The following is a 16,620-nucleotide window of genomic DNA, read 5'->3' as shown; positions in this document are numbered from 1 at the left end:
TCTTATTGAACAAATGTATTATATTATACGAGTCTATGAAAGAAGAACTAGAAAACGAATTATAATTATATAACAATAAATATAAGTTTTTATCGATATTTTACCATAAAGACATGCAAGCAGAGACGTAAGCGTGGCAATGCACAGGTTCAGCAAAGGAGATGGTAATAGACATATGCTGCGTTGCATAACTTATTCTAATTTATATTAAGTAAAGTTTAAACCAACTTGGTTTTTTCCACGATTAAAATGCTTTTAGATTTTGTTCTTAATTATTGCCGACTTCTTCTTTACCTTCCTTTTTGAAACTGCAATGTTTTGAAAAACTTTGAACCTCTTATGTTGACAATTCCTTCCGATAGACAGTCAAATATTTCTTCAAGTTTATGAATGTACTTTCGTACTACAACATGACAACTTTTGGGAAAAATCACTGAGGACGTGTTAGTAAAATTGCCAAGATACCAATTAGTAGCAAATTATAGTCTTTTATATTTTCCTAATGTATTATTTGAATGCAAATAAATTGGATGGTTAGCTAGGTAACTGCTACTATCGGTGATAGATGAATTTTGTTGGTGTTCACATGACGGCCATTTATAAAAATGTATGACATCAATTGAAACTGCTAACACATACCTGTTGAGGGCTGTATGTATATTGTATGGCCAACCTTCTTATATGACAAGCATTGGTTTTATAAATTCTTGTTCAAGAATTGTTTTTTTTTAATAAAAACAAGCCATGAAAATGCCATATATCATTAGAGCTAAACCATTTAGATGTGTTTTTTAATTTTGGGCGATTTGGTCACAAAAAACTATTTGAAAATTGTTTTAGCAAAAAAATATTAAAATGTTCTTTACATTCTGCACATCGTTTAATGGAATCACTATGTAACACTTGCGTGACCTTCATAGACCACAGGCACAAGCCTAATGAATACAAACTGCTAGCCAAAATGTAACACCACACACTGCGCTGTCCGGATATCGACGAGCAGTTCATGGAGGCTTTTATTCTAGCATATGCATACCTTTATTACACCAAACATGTCCCCAATAACTATATGCACATTTCTGGTTTGAGTTTATCTTTTTCTTGGGGAAGGTTTATTTAGATGTTTATGTCCACGGGACCTTCACATTTAAGATTGAGAAAACGAGCAGCCTTTCCTCTATTTTCAACATGTCCAATGCTTTGTAATTTTAGCTCCCGCAATGGCACCCTCCTCACCCATGCACATGTCAGAAGGCATGCGAGCTGGTCCTGCGTCACGTTACATGATGTCAGCGCAGCAGTCTAGTATGAGTATGGCCTATAACCCTCCGCCAGCAGCCCCAGGCCATGCCGGTTAGTCTCTTGATAATCTGTTAGTTTGAGCAAATGGAATTACTTAAATCACATCTTTTTATAAGTTGAAGTGTGCAAAGATTCTATTTATGTCAAGACACAAGCAATGAATAGCTTTGTCTTGAAAAAGATTTAGGTGTTAATATAAGATATTACATAGGTGTTAGGTAACACTAAACGTTGAAGATACAGTCAAACATGGATAACTCAAACTTCAAGTCATTGAGCGAAAGTGTTTGGAGTTATCAGAACGTTAAAGCTATCTGAGCACTGTCATGAGTGCCATGTATTTACTGGTAGATAAAATTATATCCACAAACTATATAAAAATTCAAAAACCAAGTGTTTGTAACAAATTAAAACCAATGCAACAAATATTGAATAATATTGATGCCGAAGAAGTACTAAAAGTAAATGTTCACATCTTGTGATCCTCTGAAATGATAATTGCACTCTCAATAGGCATTGAGCTTCTCCTCGTCGACTCAAACTCTTTTCTTTTTCCTATCTGCAAGCGTCTCTATTTGAAAATAATGGACCAAAAACTGTTGGAGTTAAAGAGTGTTAGGTTCAAGTTATTTAAAGCAATTTGGGAGGCATGTTTGACTGTATAACATAGGTGTTAGGTAATCATTGTGGATATAAACTAGGTGTTAGGTAATAGAGAATCTAATAGGTGTTAGGTAATAATCCATTATGTAACGGTGATATTATGTTACAGTGATGTGTTGTAATTAAAAAACCTGGTGTAGAGCGGTGATCATAATAATGGTAATTTCATAATAATCTTTCATTTACCCTAGGACACTTATATTTCGCTAGTATTTAGTTTCGTGAGTAGCACACAGAGTAAAATTTCGCTGCAACTTAATTTCGCAGCTCTGATGAGTGCGAAAATATAGTGATGTGAAAATAAATACAGTGGAACAAACAAATTAGATTCCTCAGGTCCGGTCCTCTAGTAAAAAAAGTTGTTATATTTGCGACCAGTTTGTATTTGTAACCCGCAGGTATAAATGTATGGCAGAAATCGATAATTCAACGTGATCGCTTGCTGCCATTTGTTTCTTGGACTATCAATGACGTCTCGGTCCTTTCCGTCGTGACCGATATGGTACCAATATTAGATCTCAAGTATTTATAGCAAGCGATGGCCATGGCACGTTTTGAGTTCACAATATTTCAAATTTAAAAAAAATCAAATACAGTACATGTCTCATAAAAAAAGAAAATAGATAACAACCAACATCACAACCAGAACTGTATAACATGGTTGGACCTGGTGAGGGTTGTTATCGTTTTTGGTTGGCAGTAAAATTCATCACTACAATAAGTATTATTTAATTGTATGACTTCACCTACCAGACTTTCATCCTCATCAGTTACAAATTCGGTGACTAAACTGATATCATCATCTTCTTCGTTTGTCTTGGCTTTTCCAAAAAAACTTGTTATCTTAATTTGCTTTGCCATGCTGCTCATTCGGTGTATTAACGAATTTACTAGAAATTTCCCAATGAGCTCAATCACACACAAAATTATCTGCATTTCTAATATCACGATTTTGTTGTGGATATCAATGAACTACAGGGCCGTATTCCCTTGGACAGCTGGCCGGCTAAGACGCCCCAACTTTTTAGGAATTTCATAGTCCAACGGCTATAGAAAGGTTTTTATCGCTGTAGAATATCACTTTATTCGAAGCCATAGATACAAACATCAACTTTTAGTAGTTCTTAGGCGTCATTATTATCTTCATCAGCGGCAAAATATTCTTGTTAACGACTTTTATAAAGGTTTGCAAAATATCAAGTTTTAGCAAACATCTGCTTGCCCATATCCTACTTAATGAACTTGAAATAAAATCGGCAAAAATGATCTTTGTTAAAACGCTTAAAAAAAGATGTCTTCTTTCTGAGCTTTTTAACTGCATACAAGTTTTGCTTGTTTTAATTTTAAAACGTTTTGTCAGCCACATCAGCTAAAACAAAGCAAATCTCAAAAAAATAGAAAAATGTTGATACTTGCCAATAAATTTTTTTAAAACTTCACGTGAGAGGCCCGGCTGAGGCCCTACATAAGAGAAACCTGTTGGGAGCTTACAGCAACCCCCCCCCCTTCTCCTCATCCCAGATGTTCATAACTAGTCGTCTAACATTGGCCCCCCAACTTGCAACCAGTGAATACAGGCCTGCGTAGAACATAGCTATTTAATTTCGAATTTTCGCTAGTTCGTTATGATAGTTTAGTTTCGCGCATGAATTTTTCGCGTGATGATGACTCCGCGAAAACGCGAAAGTTAGATGCCGCGAATACTTAAGTGTCCTAGGGTATGGCATAAACTTCTTATCCCTCTAATCTCAGACCATACATATTATACTTATTTGGGAAGCAAATTTTCTAGACATTCTGTCTACCACCAAAGGTGCACTCTGGTAATAAAATCTCTTTGATGCGCACCCATTATTTTCTATCAGGTCAGTGTAGGCTTATGATGTCATACCAAATACTAGGATGCTAGAAATACTCTAAAGGAACTTAAAAACACCACCAATTAACTTTTATAGAGCTATGTTCTAAAATTATGTCAAATTAAGTTGCGTTTTCACAAATTCAAACATAATTTGTTTTGGATTTTTGTACCGCTTTATGCCGAAAATGGCATATTGTACCAAAATCAAACTAATAAAGCAAATATCAGTTAGTTTTACATAATATTCTTATCCAGTACATTCTGAGCTTTCCATTGATGTGCATATTGTCATAATTCTCATGAGACCGACAGAACAATATATGAATTAACAACAAAAAATGTGTTTATTTTAAGTGATCCCATAAATAGGATCACCATTGTAGATGTTAGGTAATAATTAATAGAATATACACAAGTATGTGGTAGCAGTAAATTACGGTATACAACATATATGATGAGTATATTTAACCATAAACAACCATTTAAACCATAACTGTCACGAACAACTTTTATCGTATTTTTTAGGTAAATCAGACATGCTGATTCCGATTTTGTACTCAAAATAAAGATTAGTCCACTAACCTTCAAAGTCATTTAGGCTTTTTTAAAGCGTTTTAATATCCGTTTCAAAAACAACACAATCGGCATTACAAGCTCCGCCCATAAATATGTGACGAAACCTAGCTTTTTCAGAAACGGAAGTTGGGAATGTTTAGTCCGATTTAGAATAATAGAGATGGGTGTCTTAAAACCCATTATTATCTAAATCCAGCCTGTAAAATAGTTTCAGCTTTTTATGAAAGGGATATAAACTATTTAAAATTGCTCGCAGCTTGTTACATGACGTTTAAATGGGCTGGACGCCGAGAAAAATGAGCTCAAAAAGCGCGGTTTTATCACGAGCTAGCGTTGTTATTGCGCTTTTTAAATATGCAATGCTAAATAGCTTATCTACCTTTCAGAAAAGACTGATATTATTTTTAAGGCTGAATTTAGATATTAATGGATTTTAAAACACCCATCTCTATTATTCTAAATCGGTCTAAACATCCCTACGTAACTTCTGTTCCTAAAAAGCTAGGTTACGTCAAGTATTTATGGGCGGAGCTCGTTATGCCGATCGTGTTGTTTTCGAGACCGATATTAAAACGCTATAAAAAGTTCTTCATTACTCTGAAAGTTAGTGGCCTAATCTTTATTTTGATTACAAAATCGGAATCAGCATGTCTGATTTACCTAGTAAATATGATAAAAGTTGTTCGTGGCAGTTATGGTTTAACAACCATTTAACAACTGGACTATGAGTGAACATTTAAGTAAACTATAAAAGCTTTGTAATTATTATGGCAAGGTATCTTTCTCTTGTAGTTGTGCTTTTGTTTCTTGTTGGATTTTTTGGTAGCAATACCGCTTTCTTTCAATTCACAAATGAAACATGTTTCACAGGTCTTAAAACCTTTTTTTAAAATGCTGGTTTACCTGTCCTCGTGGACATATTGTTTGCCAAATACTTGACCCTGAGCTTTTGGCGTATTTTAGGTATGATGGAATCACAAGTGCATATGAGAAGTCAACACATGATCATGCCGGGCGCAGGACATCCCCCTACACATCCTTCTGGCCACTTCGCTGCTGGACATCCTGCGATGCATCCTAACCCCCATCCTGGCGCCTACGCTCCTGGAACTCCGACTGCCATGTCATATGCTCCCACTAATGAGTTTATGACTCCTGGTCCTGGGCACCACGTAGCTCCACGAAATCTCACTGCTGGACAGCAACCGCTTATGATGTCTAACCAGGCTGGCACATACATGGGCAATCCTCCTGCCGGTCACCCATACATGTAGAGTGACATGCAATGGGTATCCTAAGAGTCATCTCCACATGTAATGAGTGGATGGATGATGAGTTGCAATAGATCTTGTATCACTCACCTCTACTTAGTACTTGTAGTCATGATATGCAATGGATCCCATGTTGGTCATCCCTACTGGTTGTCATGATAGGCAGTGGATCTCATGTTGGTTATCCCTACTGGTTGGCATGATATGCAATGGCGGTCATGGTGCTACTTCTGCTGATTGCTCTCCCTAAAGAGATTTTTTGTTCAATTTTGTACCTTCATCTTAAATAATGTATATAGTACAGTTTATCTAAGTTTAGTGAGTTTTAATCAGCACTTGCACAATGTATTGCTGTGTTTACGCTCGTGCCTACGCTCGTGCCTCTCAGATCTCACTTGAGTTGCCCAAAGAAATATCTACTTAATCCTTCATAGCATTTTTTGTCTTTTTTTCTTCCACTTGCGTATTGCTGTGACAATTTGTCACCTTATATAGTGAGTTTTAGTATTATGAGATTTCTTATGAACATTTATATTTAAGCTACTTTTTATGCTGAGCTACCAGCCTGTGTTTTTATCTTCTGTAGATACATAGTTTTAAAATTTTTATAGCATGGTTTATGAAAATGTGACTTTATACTGTTGCTCCTCCAACAATTTCTGCTGATTTCAGTAATTGTTGTGTACAATTCATGTATTTAAGGCTTGTGTATATATTCTGAACTATTGATATAGTCATTATTTTATGCATCATGTTTAAGTATGTGGAGGTTATTCTAAGTCCGCTCATTGCTAATCATTGATCTTTGAATATATGCTTTTATTTATATGCAATCTTGTTTGCATTGTTTAAAAAAAAACAATATATATATATACCATGCATAGCGTCTATTATCGGCTATCGGTTTATTATCTGTAAAAAGTTTCCCTGTAAAACTCCAGCTAATTGATTGACCAATAGCTTCTAGTCTGTTGGCTATTGCTCTTTTGTAGGATTTGTCGTTTCGCTTTTCAAGGTAGCAGGTGTGGATAACTTCTGGCGCCCTGTTAAAAAGGCTAGCTAGAGAGTGGCATCGCAGATTAAACGTAGCGGTGAATGGAAACTTGATAGTTTATTCAGTGCAAAAGCAGAGCCAAAGGCTAACCCGTTTGTATTACCGCAGCTCTGCTTCTACCGAAATGTTACAGATATATTTCAGCTGTTCTACATAATTTGTATATTTTATTTAATGAAATATGCCGGTTTTTCACACAAAGACGATAGAAAGCATATTAGAGCCGGTTGCACAACAGGTAAGGTATTGTTATGTATATCAAGGAGAGAGAGAGCAATAATGAGAATATTATTAAGGCTTTTTCAACGTGTGAAGGATTTTGTATGAACGGCATCTAGCAATGCTGGATTATCACATTACCTTATTATTTTATTGGCTGCTGTTTTGTTAAGATTTCCTAATTATTGTGCAACGTTTACAATCTTTTTATTTAGTTGTTAGCGAGTCTACATAGACTTGTCTCTATCATAGCATATATTGAGACAACACGGTATGGATTGTTGTGAAAAAACTGCAATTTTACTTAGTTTTAAATATCACAAACCAAATTATACCTATAAAACTTTGATCACTACTAATGACGTGATTATCATTTGGGATTCCGTTAAAGATAGGTCTCTACTATACAAAATGTCGGTCGCTTTTTGATGACTGCGATGTTACAATAAGTTTGTGAATACTAAATTATTATGTTTAAAAATCTCGCTTTAAACCATTAGTTGGAACATTTCACAGCCTACTGTTTTAGGTCTTAATGGACCGTCTTAACTTCTAGCATATTAGTCTCTTTACATCCAAGATTATATAGGTATATCATCAAGTTATGCATGCCGTTATTATCGTAGGTGTCTCGTCTTGTAATATTGCACGAAGAGGCTGAAGATGGAAACGCAATGCCTGATTTGTTGCGGCCAGTGGAAACCGTGAAGGCAGCTGTTGATAACTTGGTACAGGTGCGGTAATATGTTCAATTTTGTCAGCTGAATGATTTCAAACTTTTTGGGAATATATGTATTCATCTGTGACACTCCTACAATAGCAGATTGAGTATTAGCTGGGTAGAGTGAAGAGGGAGGTAGGAATACATTGCACGGTTATCAATAGGTGGTAGTTGGTGGAATGCATAGCTCGTAATCTGAAGAAGAAAAGTTTGTGTACTCGCCTGTAGTAATTTTGGACATGAAGCTTCTGATTTTGGTTTCAGGAGGTGCGTTTAAAACTAGTAGAGGTGTAAAGTTTCAGCTTTCATTCAGCATCACTACTGCTGCTAGTAAGATGTTAGTTATATATTTAATATTTTAGATTCCTTTATCCAATAGAGCCAATCTTACTTCTTTATATCAAGCAAAGATATATTATCAGCTCTTTAACCATTGTCAAAACTACAACTTTAAATCTTCTCACAAAATACCGATATCGTTGGAAGTCTTTGCTAGCTAAAGGTCATTAACGTTAATGTCTGCACAGTAAAGCACTATTAAGTAGGATTTATCCACCAGATTTTCTTTCAATATGATTTTGAATTGTTTAGCAAAATGGTTGAATTTGTCATGCAAGCTACAGCGGTACTAATTTTTGCTGCATTCTTCCACTCTCTAAATTTGTAGAATTGGTAAACTACAGGTTCAGCAACACTTTTGTGAACATAAATTGGCGCTCTACTATCTCAGTTCTAGTGTTGGTCTCCATAGCAACTGCAAGCTTAAAGTAGTAATCCATTTGGTTTGCTGTTAAGTTTTATGATATGCATTGATGAATATCTCTATAGAAATGGCATACCATTGAGTGGCAATGTGAGATCGCCTATCATTGACTAGTACTGCTCAAGCATGTATACATAAACTGCTTGTGGTTATTTGATAAACTTTGCTGGCATATCTGGCGCAAATACGTGTCATAGCTCACGCCGCTTTTAATATTGGCTACAAGCTTGATATATATGATCATAAACAAGTAAAGAATGTATAGGCTTAGACAGAATAAGAGTTGATCACATTTTTGAGACAATATTTGTATGCACGACCTATTTTTTTCCAAGCATATTCAATTGTAGAATAAAGCTTTGCTAGTAAACATGTCAATTTGATTGCACTGGAGGATGTTTCTGGGAGACCAAACTAATGGGAAAAAGTTGGCCGGCTAGTACAAGGTTTTTTTCTATCTGCCTGTATGGACTACCATTACAATTTCTGTTCTAAGCCACTGTGCATGATTAGAATCACTCTGATCTGTTCTCTCAGGTGGGATATGAAACGGTGAATACAAGTGATGATGTAATCCTTAAACAGGTGATGCCTCCGGCACTCACAAGGGTTGAAGAGGCAGCCGCCGCTCTTCTCGAGGCTTCCATGTTACTCAGAGAAGATACATACTCTTCTCCTGCTCGAAAAAAGCTCATAAATGGTTCAAGAGGTGCTGTATAAAGAACCTTGTCGAATAATAGCTGTAAAAATAATGTTGTCATAAAACTGTCAGAATGTAAAAATTAGTTACGTAGCACGTACTAGCAATGAGCCAGTTCGGTTAGCTGTTGTTGGGTTGTAGAAATCATTATAGGTGGCCTTATTGCCACCAGTCCAGAGCTTCGTAAATGTTCCCATTTCAACATGGCAACAGCAGTTGGCAATGAATGTACACATGACTCCAAATTGAAGAGCATTTTTACGGAATAAACAGCAAAGGATAAAAAAATAGTAGACATCCCATTCACTAACAGTCAATAATTTAATGTGACTAAATTAACTTGCAATCCCATTCTCGAACATCAAATCGTTCAATCAAACACAGCTTCACTTGTGCCTATCTGAACCAATAGCGCGTGGTTGGAGCTGTTCAGGTTCAAGCTTGTCAGCTTTAACTGCTTTTCCCAATAAATGCTGCTGATTTGGTTCAGTTATTGGCTGGGTCAGGTCTAATGTATAGATACTTTCACGTATCTGTGCATTTGTTTTATCTCGATTACTATGTTATAATATGAAATATTATTACTATTGCCTTGCATGTGTTTATGTAATTTTGCTTGAGACATTTCATTCTGTTATCGTTATACATAATTTATGAGATTTGATCAATAGCTACTTGGTTGGCTTCTTTGCGTAGCATCACTCGACACATCTGTTTCTACCTAGCTTTTTGCCTGCTATTTTTTCTCCTTCTAATAACAGTATTTATGTATATTCCCCCACTAATCAACTGTTTTTATAACCTAACTTTCCAGAATATAATTAAAAGAAAGAGCACCCGCGTATATTTGTAATTGCCACTCAAGTTTGGATTAATGTAATCTTGCGCTGAATGTGTAAATTTAAGCATTTGGATTTAATGATAGAGCTTCCTAAAGCAGTCCAAACTGATTTGAATTTTGTAGTTTATCTCTATCATTTATCTCTTTTCCTTGGAACAACATAGTATCAGACAAAAAGATGACAAGTTGTATATACTAGTATTTTGAGTAGCTTATACATTCTAGTACTGTTTAACCTTATTCCCTATTCTACGCAGTACAGTAGCTAAGTGTATGCACTACTTTGTCTGTATACCATAAAGCTGTGTGCAATAGTGATACAAACTATCAATTTGTACATTCAGGATAAAAACAGACTATACACAGCTGCTCCATATTTTAATCATCATTGTGACGTGAAGTCTGAATCAAGACCATGTATATAAATGTTCTTTTAGTGCAACAGTTGTGATTACGGTCATAAATAGACTGTATGCTGTGACGTTGGCAGGTATACTCCAGGGAACCTCCGCCCTGCTTCTAGCTTTCGACGAATCAGAGGTACGGAAGATAATAAGACAGTGCCGAGGAGTTCTAGATTATGTGGCCATAACAGAAGTCATTGAGTCCATGGAGGATCTCATCACATTTGTTAAAGTATGCGACTTTTCAATAACTTATTTCTGTTTATCTTGTCAAAAAATACTAATCTCCACTGAATACTTTGTATCTATATCTCTGCGTTGTTAATTCAGCAAAGTTTGTTTCTCATTTAATGACCATCTAGTGAACCATTTAGTGGATAATCTTTGAAATGTAAGCTTGAAGTGCTATGCCGTTCACTTACGAATAAAAGTTTCACTTGGTGTTAAAGATGGTCATCAAATATTTAGGTATTTTTGAATTTTTATATTGAAACAAAACATAGCTGGTTCATTGGAATTAAATGCATAGATTTTTGTCTCTTTTTAAGCTAAATGTGTTATTTGTCAGTGCTATGATTCACACTCTGTGTAACCTGCGATATTTATTTACTCTCTCTAGTTGATACTTATTTACTCTCTATAGTTGATACCTATTTACTCTCTTTAGTTGATACTTATTTATTCTCTCTAGTTGATACTTATTTACTGTCTCTAGTTGATACTTATTTACTCTCTCTAGTTGATACTTATTTATTCTCTCTAGTTGATACTTATTTACTCTCTCTAGTTGATACTTATTTACTCTCTCTAGTTGATACTTATTTACTCTCTCTAGTTGATACTTATTTACTCTCTCTAGTTGATACTTATTTACTCTCTCTAGTTGATACTTATTTACTCTCTTTAGTTGATACTTATTTACTCTCTTTAGTTGATACTTATTTACACTCTCTAGTTGATACTTATTTACTCTCTCTAGTTGATACTTATTTACTCTCTATAGTTGATACCTATTTACTCTCTTTAGTTGATACTTATTTATTCTCTCTAGTTGATACTTATTTACTCTCTCTAGTTGATACCTATTTACTCTCTCTAGTTGATACTTATTTACTCTCTCTAGTTGATACTTATTTACTCTCTTTAGTTGATACTTATTTACACTCTCTAGTTGATACTTATTTACTCTCTCTAGTTGATACTTATTTACTCTCTCTAGTTGATACTTATTTACTCTCTCTAGTTGATACTTATTTACTCTCTCTAGTTGATACTTATTTACTCTCTCTAGTTGATACTTATTTACTCTCTCTAGTTGATACTTATTTACTCTCTCTAGTTGATACTTATTTACTCTCTCTAGTTGATACCTATTTACTCTCTCTAGTTGATACTTATTTACTCTCTATAGTTGATACCTATTTACTCTCTCTAGTTGATACTTATTTACTCTCTCTAGTTGATACTTATTTACTCTCTCTAGTTGATACTTATTTACTCTCTCTAGTTGATACTTATTTACTCTCTCTAGTTGATACTTATTTACTCTCTCTAGTTGATACTTATTTACTGTCTCTAGTTGATACTTATTTACTGTCTCTAGTTGATACTTATTTACTCTCTCTAGTTGATACTTATTTACTCTCTCTAGTTGATACTTATTTACTCTCTATAGTTGATACCTATTTACACTCTCTAGTTGATACTTATTTACTCTCTCTAGTTGATACTTATTTACACTCTCTAGTTGATACTTATTTACTCTCTATAGTTGATACCTATTTACTCTCTCTAGTTGATACTTATTTACTCTCTCTAGTTGATACTTATTTACTCTCTCTAGTTGATACTTATTTACTCTCTCTAGTTGATACTTATTTACTCTCTCTAGTTGATACTTATTTACTGTCTCTAGTTGATACTTATTTACTCTCTATAGTTGATACCTATTTACTCTCTCTAGTTGATACTTATTTACTCTCTCTAGTTGATACTTATTTACTCTCTTTAGTTGATACTTATTTACTCTCTTTAGTTGATACTTATTTACACTCTCTAGTTGATACTTATTTACTCTCTCTAGTTGATACTTATTTACTCTCTTTAGTTGATACTTATTTACTCTCTATAGTTGATACCTATTTACTCTCTCTAGTTGATACTTATTTACTCTCTATAGTTGATACCTATTTACTCTCTCTAGTTGATACTTATTTACTCTCTATAGTTGATACCTATTTACTCTCTCTAGTTGATACTTATTTACTCTCTCTAGTTGATACTTATTTACTCTCTTTAGTTGATACTTATTTACTCTCTTTAGTTGATACTTATTTACACTCTCTAGTTGATACTTATTTACTCTCTCTAGTTGATACTTATTTACTCTCTTTAGTTGATACTTATTTACACTCTCTAGTTGATACTTATTTACTCTCTCTAGTTGATACTTATTTACTCTCTCTAGTTGATACTTATTTACTCTCTCTAGTTGATACTTATTTACTGTCTCTAGTTGATACTTATTTACTGTCTCTAGTTGATACTTATTTACTCTCTCTAGTTGATACTTATTTACTCTCTCTAGTTGATACTTATTTACTCTCTCTAGTTGATACTTATTTACTCTCTTTAGTTGATACTTATTTACTCTCTCTAGTTGATACTTATTTACTGTCTCTAGTTGATACTTATTTACTCTCTCTAGTTGATACTTATTTACTCTCTCTAGTTGATACTTATTTACTCTCTCTAGTTGATACTTATTTACTCTCTCTAGTTGATACTTATTTACTCTCTCTAGTTGATACTTATTTACTCTCTCTAGTTGATACTTATTTACTCTCTCTAGTTGATACTTATTTACTCTCTTTAGTTGATACTTATTTACTCTCTCTAGTTGATACTTATTTACTCTCTCTAGTTGATACTTATTTACTCTCTCTAGTTGATACTTATTTACTCTCTCTAGTTGATACTTATTTACTCTCTTTAGTTGATACTTATTTACTCTCTTTAGTTGATACTTATTTACTCTCTCTAGTTGATACTTATTTACTCTCTCTAGTTGATACTTATTTACTCTCTCTAGTTGATACTTATTTACTGTCTCTAGTTGATACTTATTTACTCTCTCTAGTTGATACTTATTTACTGTCTCTAGTTGATACTTATTTACTCTCTCTAGTTGATACTTATTTACTCTCTCTAGTTGATACTTATTTACTCTCTCTAGTTGATACTTATTTACTGTCTCTAGTTGATACTTATTTACTCTCTATAGTTGATACCTATTTACTCTCTCTAGTTGATACTTATTTACTCTCTATAGTTGATACCTATTTACTCTCTCTAGTTGATACTTATTTACTCTCTTTAGTTGATACTTATTTACTCTCTCTAGTTGATACTTATTTACTCTCTCTAGTTGATACTTATTTACTCTCTCTAGTTGATACTTATTTACTGTCTCTAGTTGATACTTATTTACTCTCTCTAGTTGATACTTATTTACTGTCTCTAGTTGATACTTATTTACTCTCTCTAGTTGATACTTATTTACTCTCTCTAGTTGATACTTATTTACTCTCTCTAGTTGATACTTATTTACTGTCTCTAGTTGATACTTATTTACTCTCTATAGTTGATACCTATTTACTCTCTCTAGTTGATACTTATTTACTCTCTCTAGTTGATACTTATTTACTCTCTCTAGTTGATACTTATTTACTGTCTCTAGTTGATACTTATTTACTGTCTCTAGTTGATACTTATTTACTCTCTCTAGTTGATACTTATTTACTGTTTCTAGTTGATACTTATTTACTCTCTTTAGTTGATACTTATTTACTCTCTCTAGTTGATACTTATTTACTCTCTCTAGTTGATACTTATTTACTCTCTCTAGTTGATACTTATTTACTCTCTCTAGTTGATACTTATTTACTGTTTCTAGTTGATACTTATTTACTCTCTTTAGTTGATACTTATTTACACTCTCTAGTTGATACTTATTTACTCTCTCTAGTTGATACTTATTTACTCTCTTTAGTTGATACTTATTTACACTCTCTAGTTGATACTTATTTACTCTCTCTAGTTGATACTTATTTACTCTCTCTAGTTGATACTTATTTACTCTCTCTAGTTGATACTTATTTACTGTCTCTAGTTGATACTTATTTACTGTCTCTAGTTGATACTTATTTACTCTCTCTAGTTGATACTTATTTACTCTCTCTAGTTGATACTTATTTACTCTCTCTAGTTGATACTTATTTACTCTCTAGTTGATACTTATTTACTCTCTTTAGTTGATACTTATTTATTCTCTCTAGTTGATACTTATTTACTCTCTCTAGTTGATACTTATTTACTCTCTCTAGTTGATACTTATTTACTCTCTCTAGTTGATACTTATTTACTCTCTTTAGTTAATACTTATTTATTCTCTCTAGTTGATACTTATTTACTCTCTCTAGTTGATACTTATTTACTGTCTCTAGTTGATACCTATTTACTCTCTTTAGTTGATACTTATTTACTCTCTCTAGTTGATACTTATTTACTGTTTCTAGTTGATACTTATTTACTGTCTCTAGTTGATACCTATTTACTCTCTTTAGTTGATACTTATTTACTCTCTTTAGTTGATACTTATTTACTCTCTCTAGTTGATACTTATTTATTCTCTCTAGTTGATACTTATTTACTCTCTCTAGTTGATACTTATTTACTCTCTCTAGTTGATACTTATTTACTCTCTTTAGTTGATACTTATTTACTCTCTTTAGTTAATACTTATTTATTCTCTCTAGTTGATACTTATTTACTCTCTCTAGTTGATACTTATTTACTGTCTCTAGTTGATACCTATTTACTCTCTTTAGTTGATACTTATTTACTCTCTCTAGTTGATACTTATTTACTCTCTCTAGTTGATACTTATTTACTGTCTCTAGTTGATACTTATTTACTCTCTCTAGTTGATACTTATTTACTCTCTTTAGTTGATACTTATTTACTCTCTCTAGTTGATACTTATTTACTCTCTCTAGTTGATACTTATTTACTGTCTCTAGTTGATACTTATTTACTCTCTCTAGTTGATACTTATTTACTGTCTCTAGTTGATACTTATTTACTGTCTCTAGTTGATACTTATTTACTCTCTCTAGTTGATACTTATTTACTCTCTTTAGTTGATACTTATTTACTGTCTCTAGTTGATACTTATTTACTCTCTCTAGTTGATACTTATTTACTCTCTCTAGTTGATACTTATTTACTCTCTCTAGTTGATACTTATTTACTCTCTCTAGTTGATACTTATTTACTGTCTCTAGTTGATACTTATTTACTCTCTCTAATTGATACTTATTTACTCTCTCTAGTTGATACTTATTTACTCTCTTTAGTTAATACTTATTTACTCTCTCTAATTGATACTTATTTACTCTCTCTAGTTGATACTTATTTACTGTCTCTAGTTGATACCTATTTACTCTCTTTAATTGATACTTATTTACTCTCTCTAGTTGATACTTATTTACTCTCTCTAGTTGATACTTATTTACTGTCTCTAGTTGATACTTATTTACTCTCTCTAGTTGATACTTATTTACTCTCTTTAGTTGATACTTATTTACTCTCTCTAGTTGATACTTATTTACTCTCTCTAGTTGATACTTATTTACTGTCTCTAGTTGATACTTATTTACTCTCTCTAGTTGATACTTATTTACTGTCTCTAGTTGATACTTATTTACTGTCTCTAGTTGATACTTATTTACTCTCTCTAGTTGATACTTATTTACTCTCTTTAGTTGATACTTATTTACTGTCTCTAGTTGATACTTATTTACTCTCTCTAGTTGATACTTATTTACTCTCTAGTTGATACTTATTTACTGTTTCTAGTTGATACTTATTTACTCTCTCTAGTTGATACTTATTTACTCTCTCTAGTTGATACTTATTTACTCTCTCTAGTTGATACCTATTTACTCTCTTTAGTTGATACTTATTTACTCTCTTTAGTTGATACTTATTTATTCTCTCTAGTTGATACTTACTTACTCTCTCTAGTTGATACTTATTTACTCTCTCTAGTTGATACTTATTTACTCTCTCTAGTTGATACCTATTTACTCTCTTTAGTTGATACTTATTTACTCTCTTTAGTTGATACTTATTTATTCTCTCTAGTTGATACTTATCTACTCTCTCTAGTTGATACTTATTTA

General features: G+C 33.1%; 2 protein-coding genes across 2 annotated transcripts in view; both read left to right on the top strand.

Annotated features, from left to right (window-relative positions):
• Window positions 1-6,561, top strand: part of LOC137386104 (B-cell CLL/lymphoma 9 protein-like) — a 42,254-nt gene extending 35,693 nt beyond the window's left edge. The window contains exons 13-14 of the mRNA XM_068072789.1: window positions 1,213-1,353; window positions 5,366-6,561. Coding sequence (XP_067928890.1) covers window positions 1,213-1,353; window positions 5,366-5,676 — 452 coding nt within the window. The 3' untranslated portion in view covers window positions 5,677-6,561. The remainder of the gene's footprint in view (window positions 1-1,212; window positions 1,354-5,365) is intronic.
• Window positions 6,562-6,840: 279 nt separating this feature from the next.
• LOC137388568 (vinculin-like) overlaps window positions 6,841-16,620 on the top strand; it is a 45,692-nt gene continuing 35,912 nt past the window's right edge. Inside the window, exons 1-4 of the mRNA XM_068075072.1 lie at window positions 6,841-6,965; window positions 7,573-7,680; window positions 8,968-9,139; window positions 10,462-10,607. Of these exons, the coding sequence (XP_067931173.1) occupies window positions 6,909-6,965; window positions 7,573-7,680; window positions 8,968-9,139; window positions 10,462-10,607 (483 nt within the window). The 5' untranslated portion in view covers window positions 6,841-6,908. The remainder of the gene's footprint in view (window positions 6,966-7,572; window positions 7,681-8,967; window positions 9,140-10,461; window positions 10,608-16,620) is intronic.

This window comes from Watersipora subatra, chromosome 1, assembly GCF_963576615.1.
Source record: "Watersipora subatra chromosome 1, tzWatSuba1.1, whole genome shotgun sequence".
Lineage (NCBI taxonomy): Eukaryota > Metazoa > Bryozoa > Gymnolaemata > Cheilostomatida > Watersiporidae > Watersipora > Watersipora subatra.
This window is presented reverse-complemented; position numbering and strand designations above follow the sequence as displayed.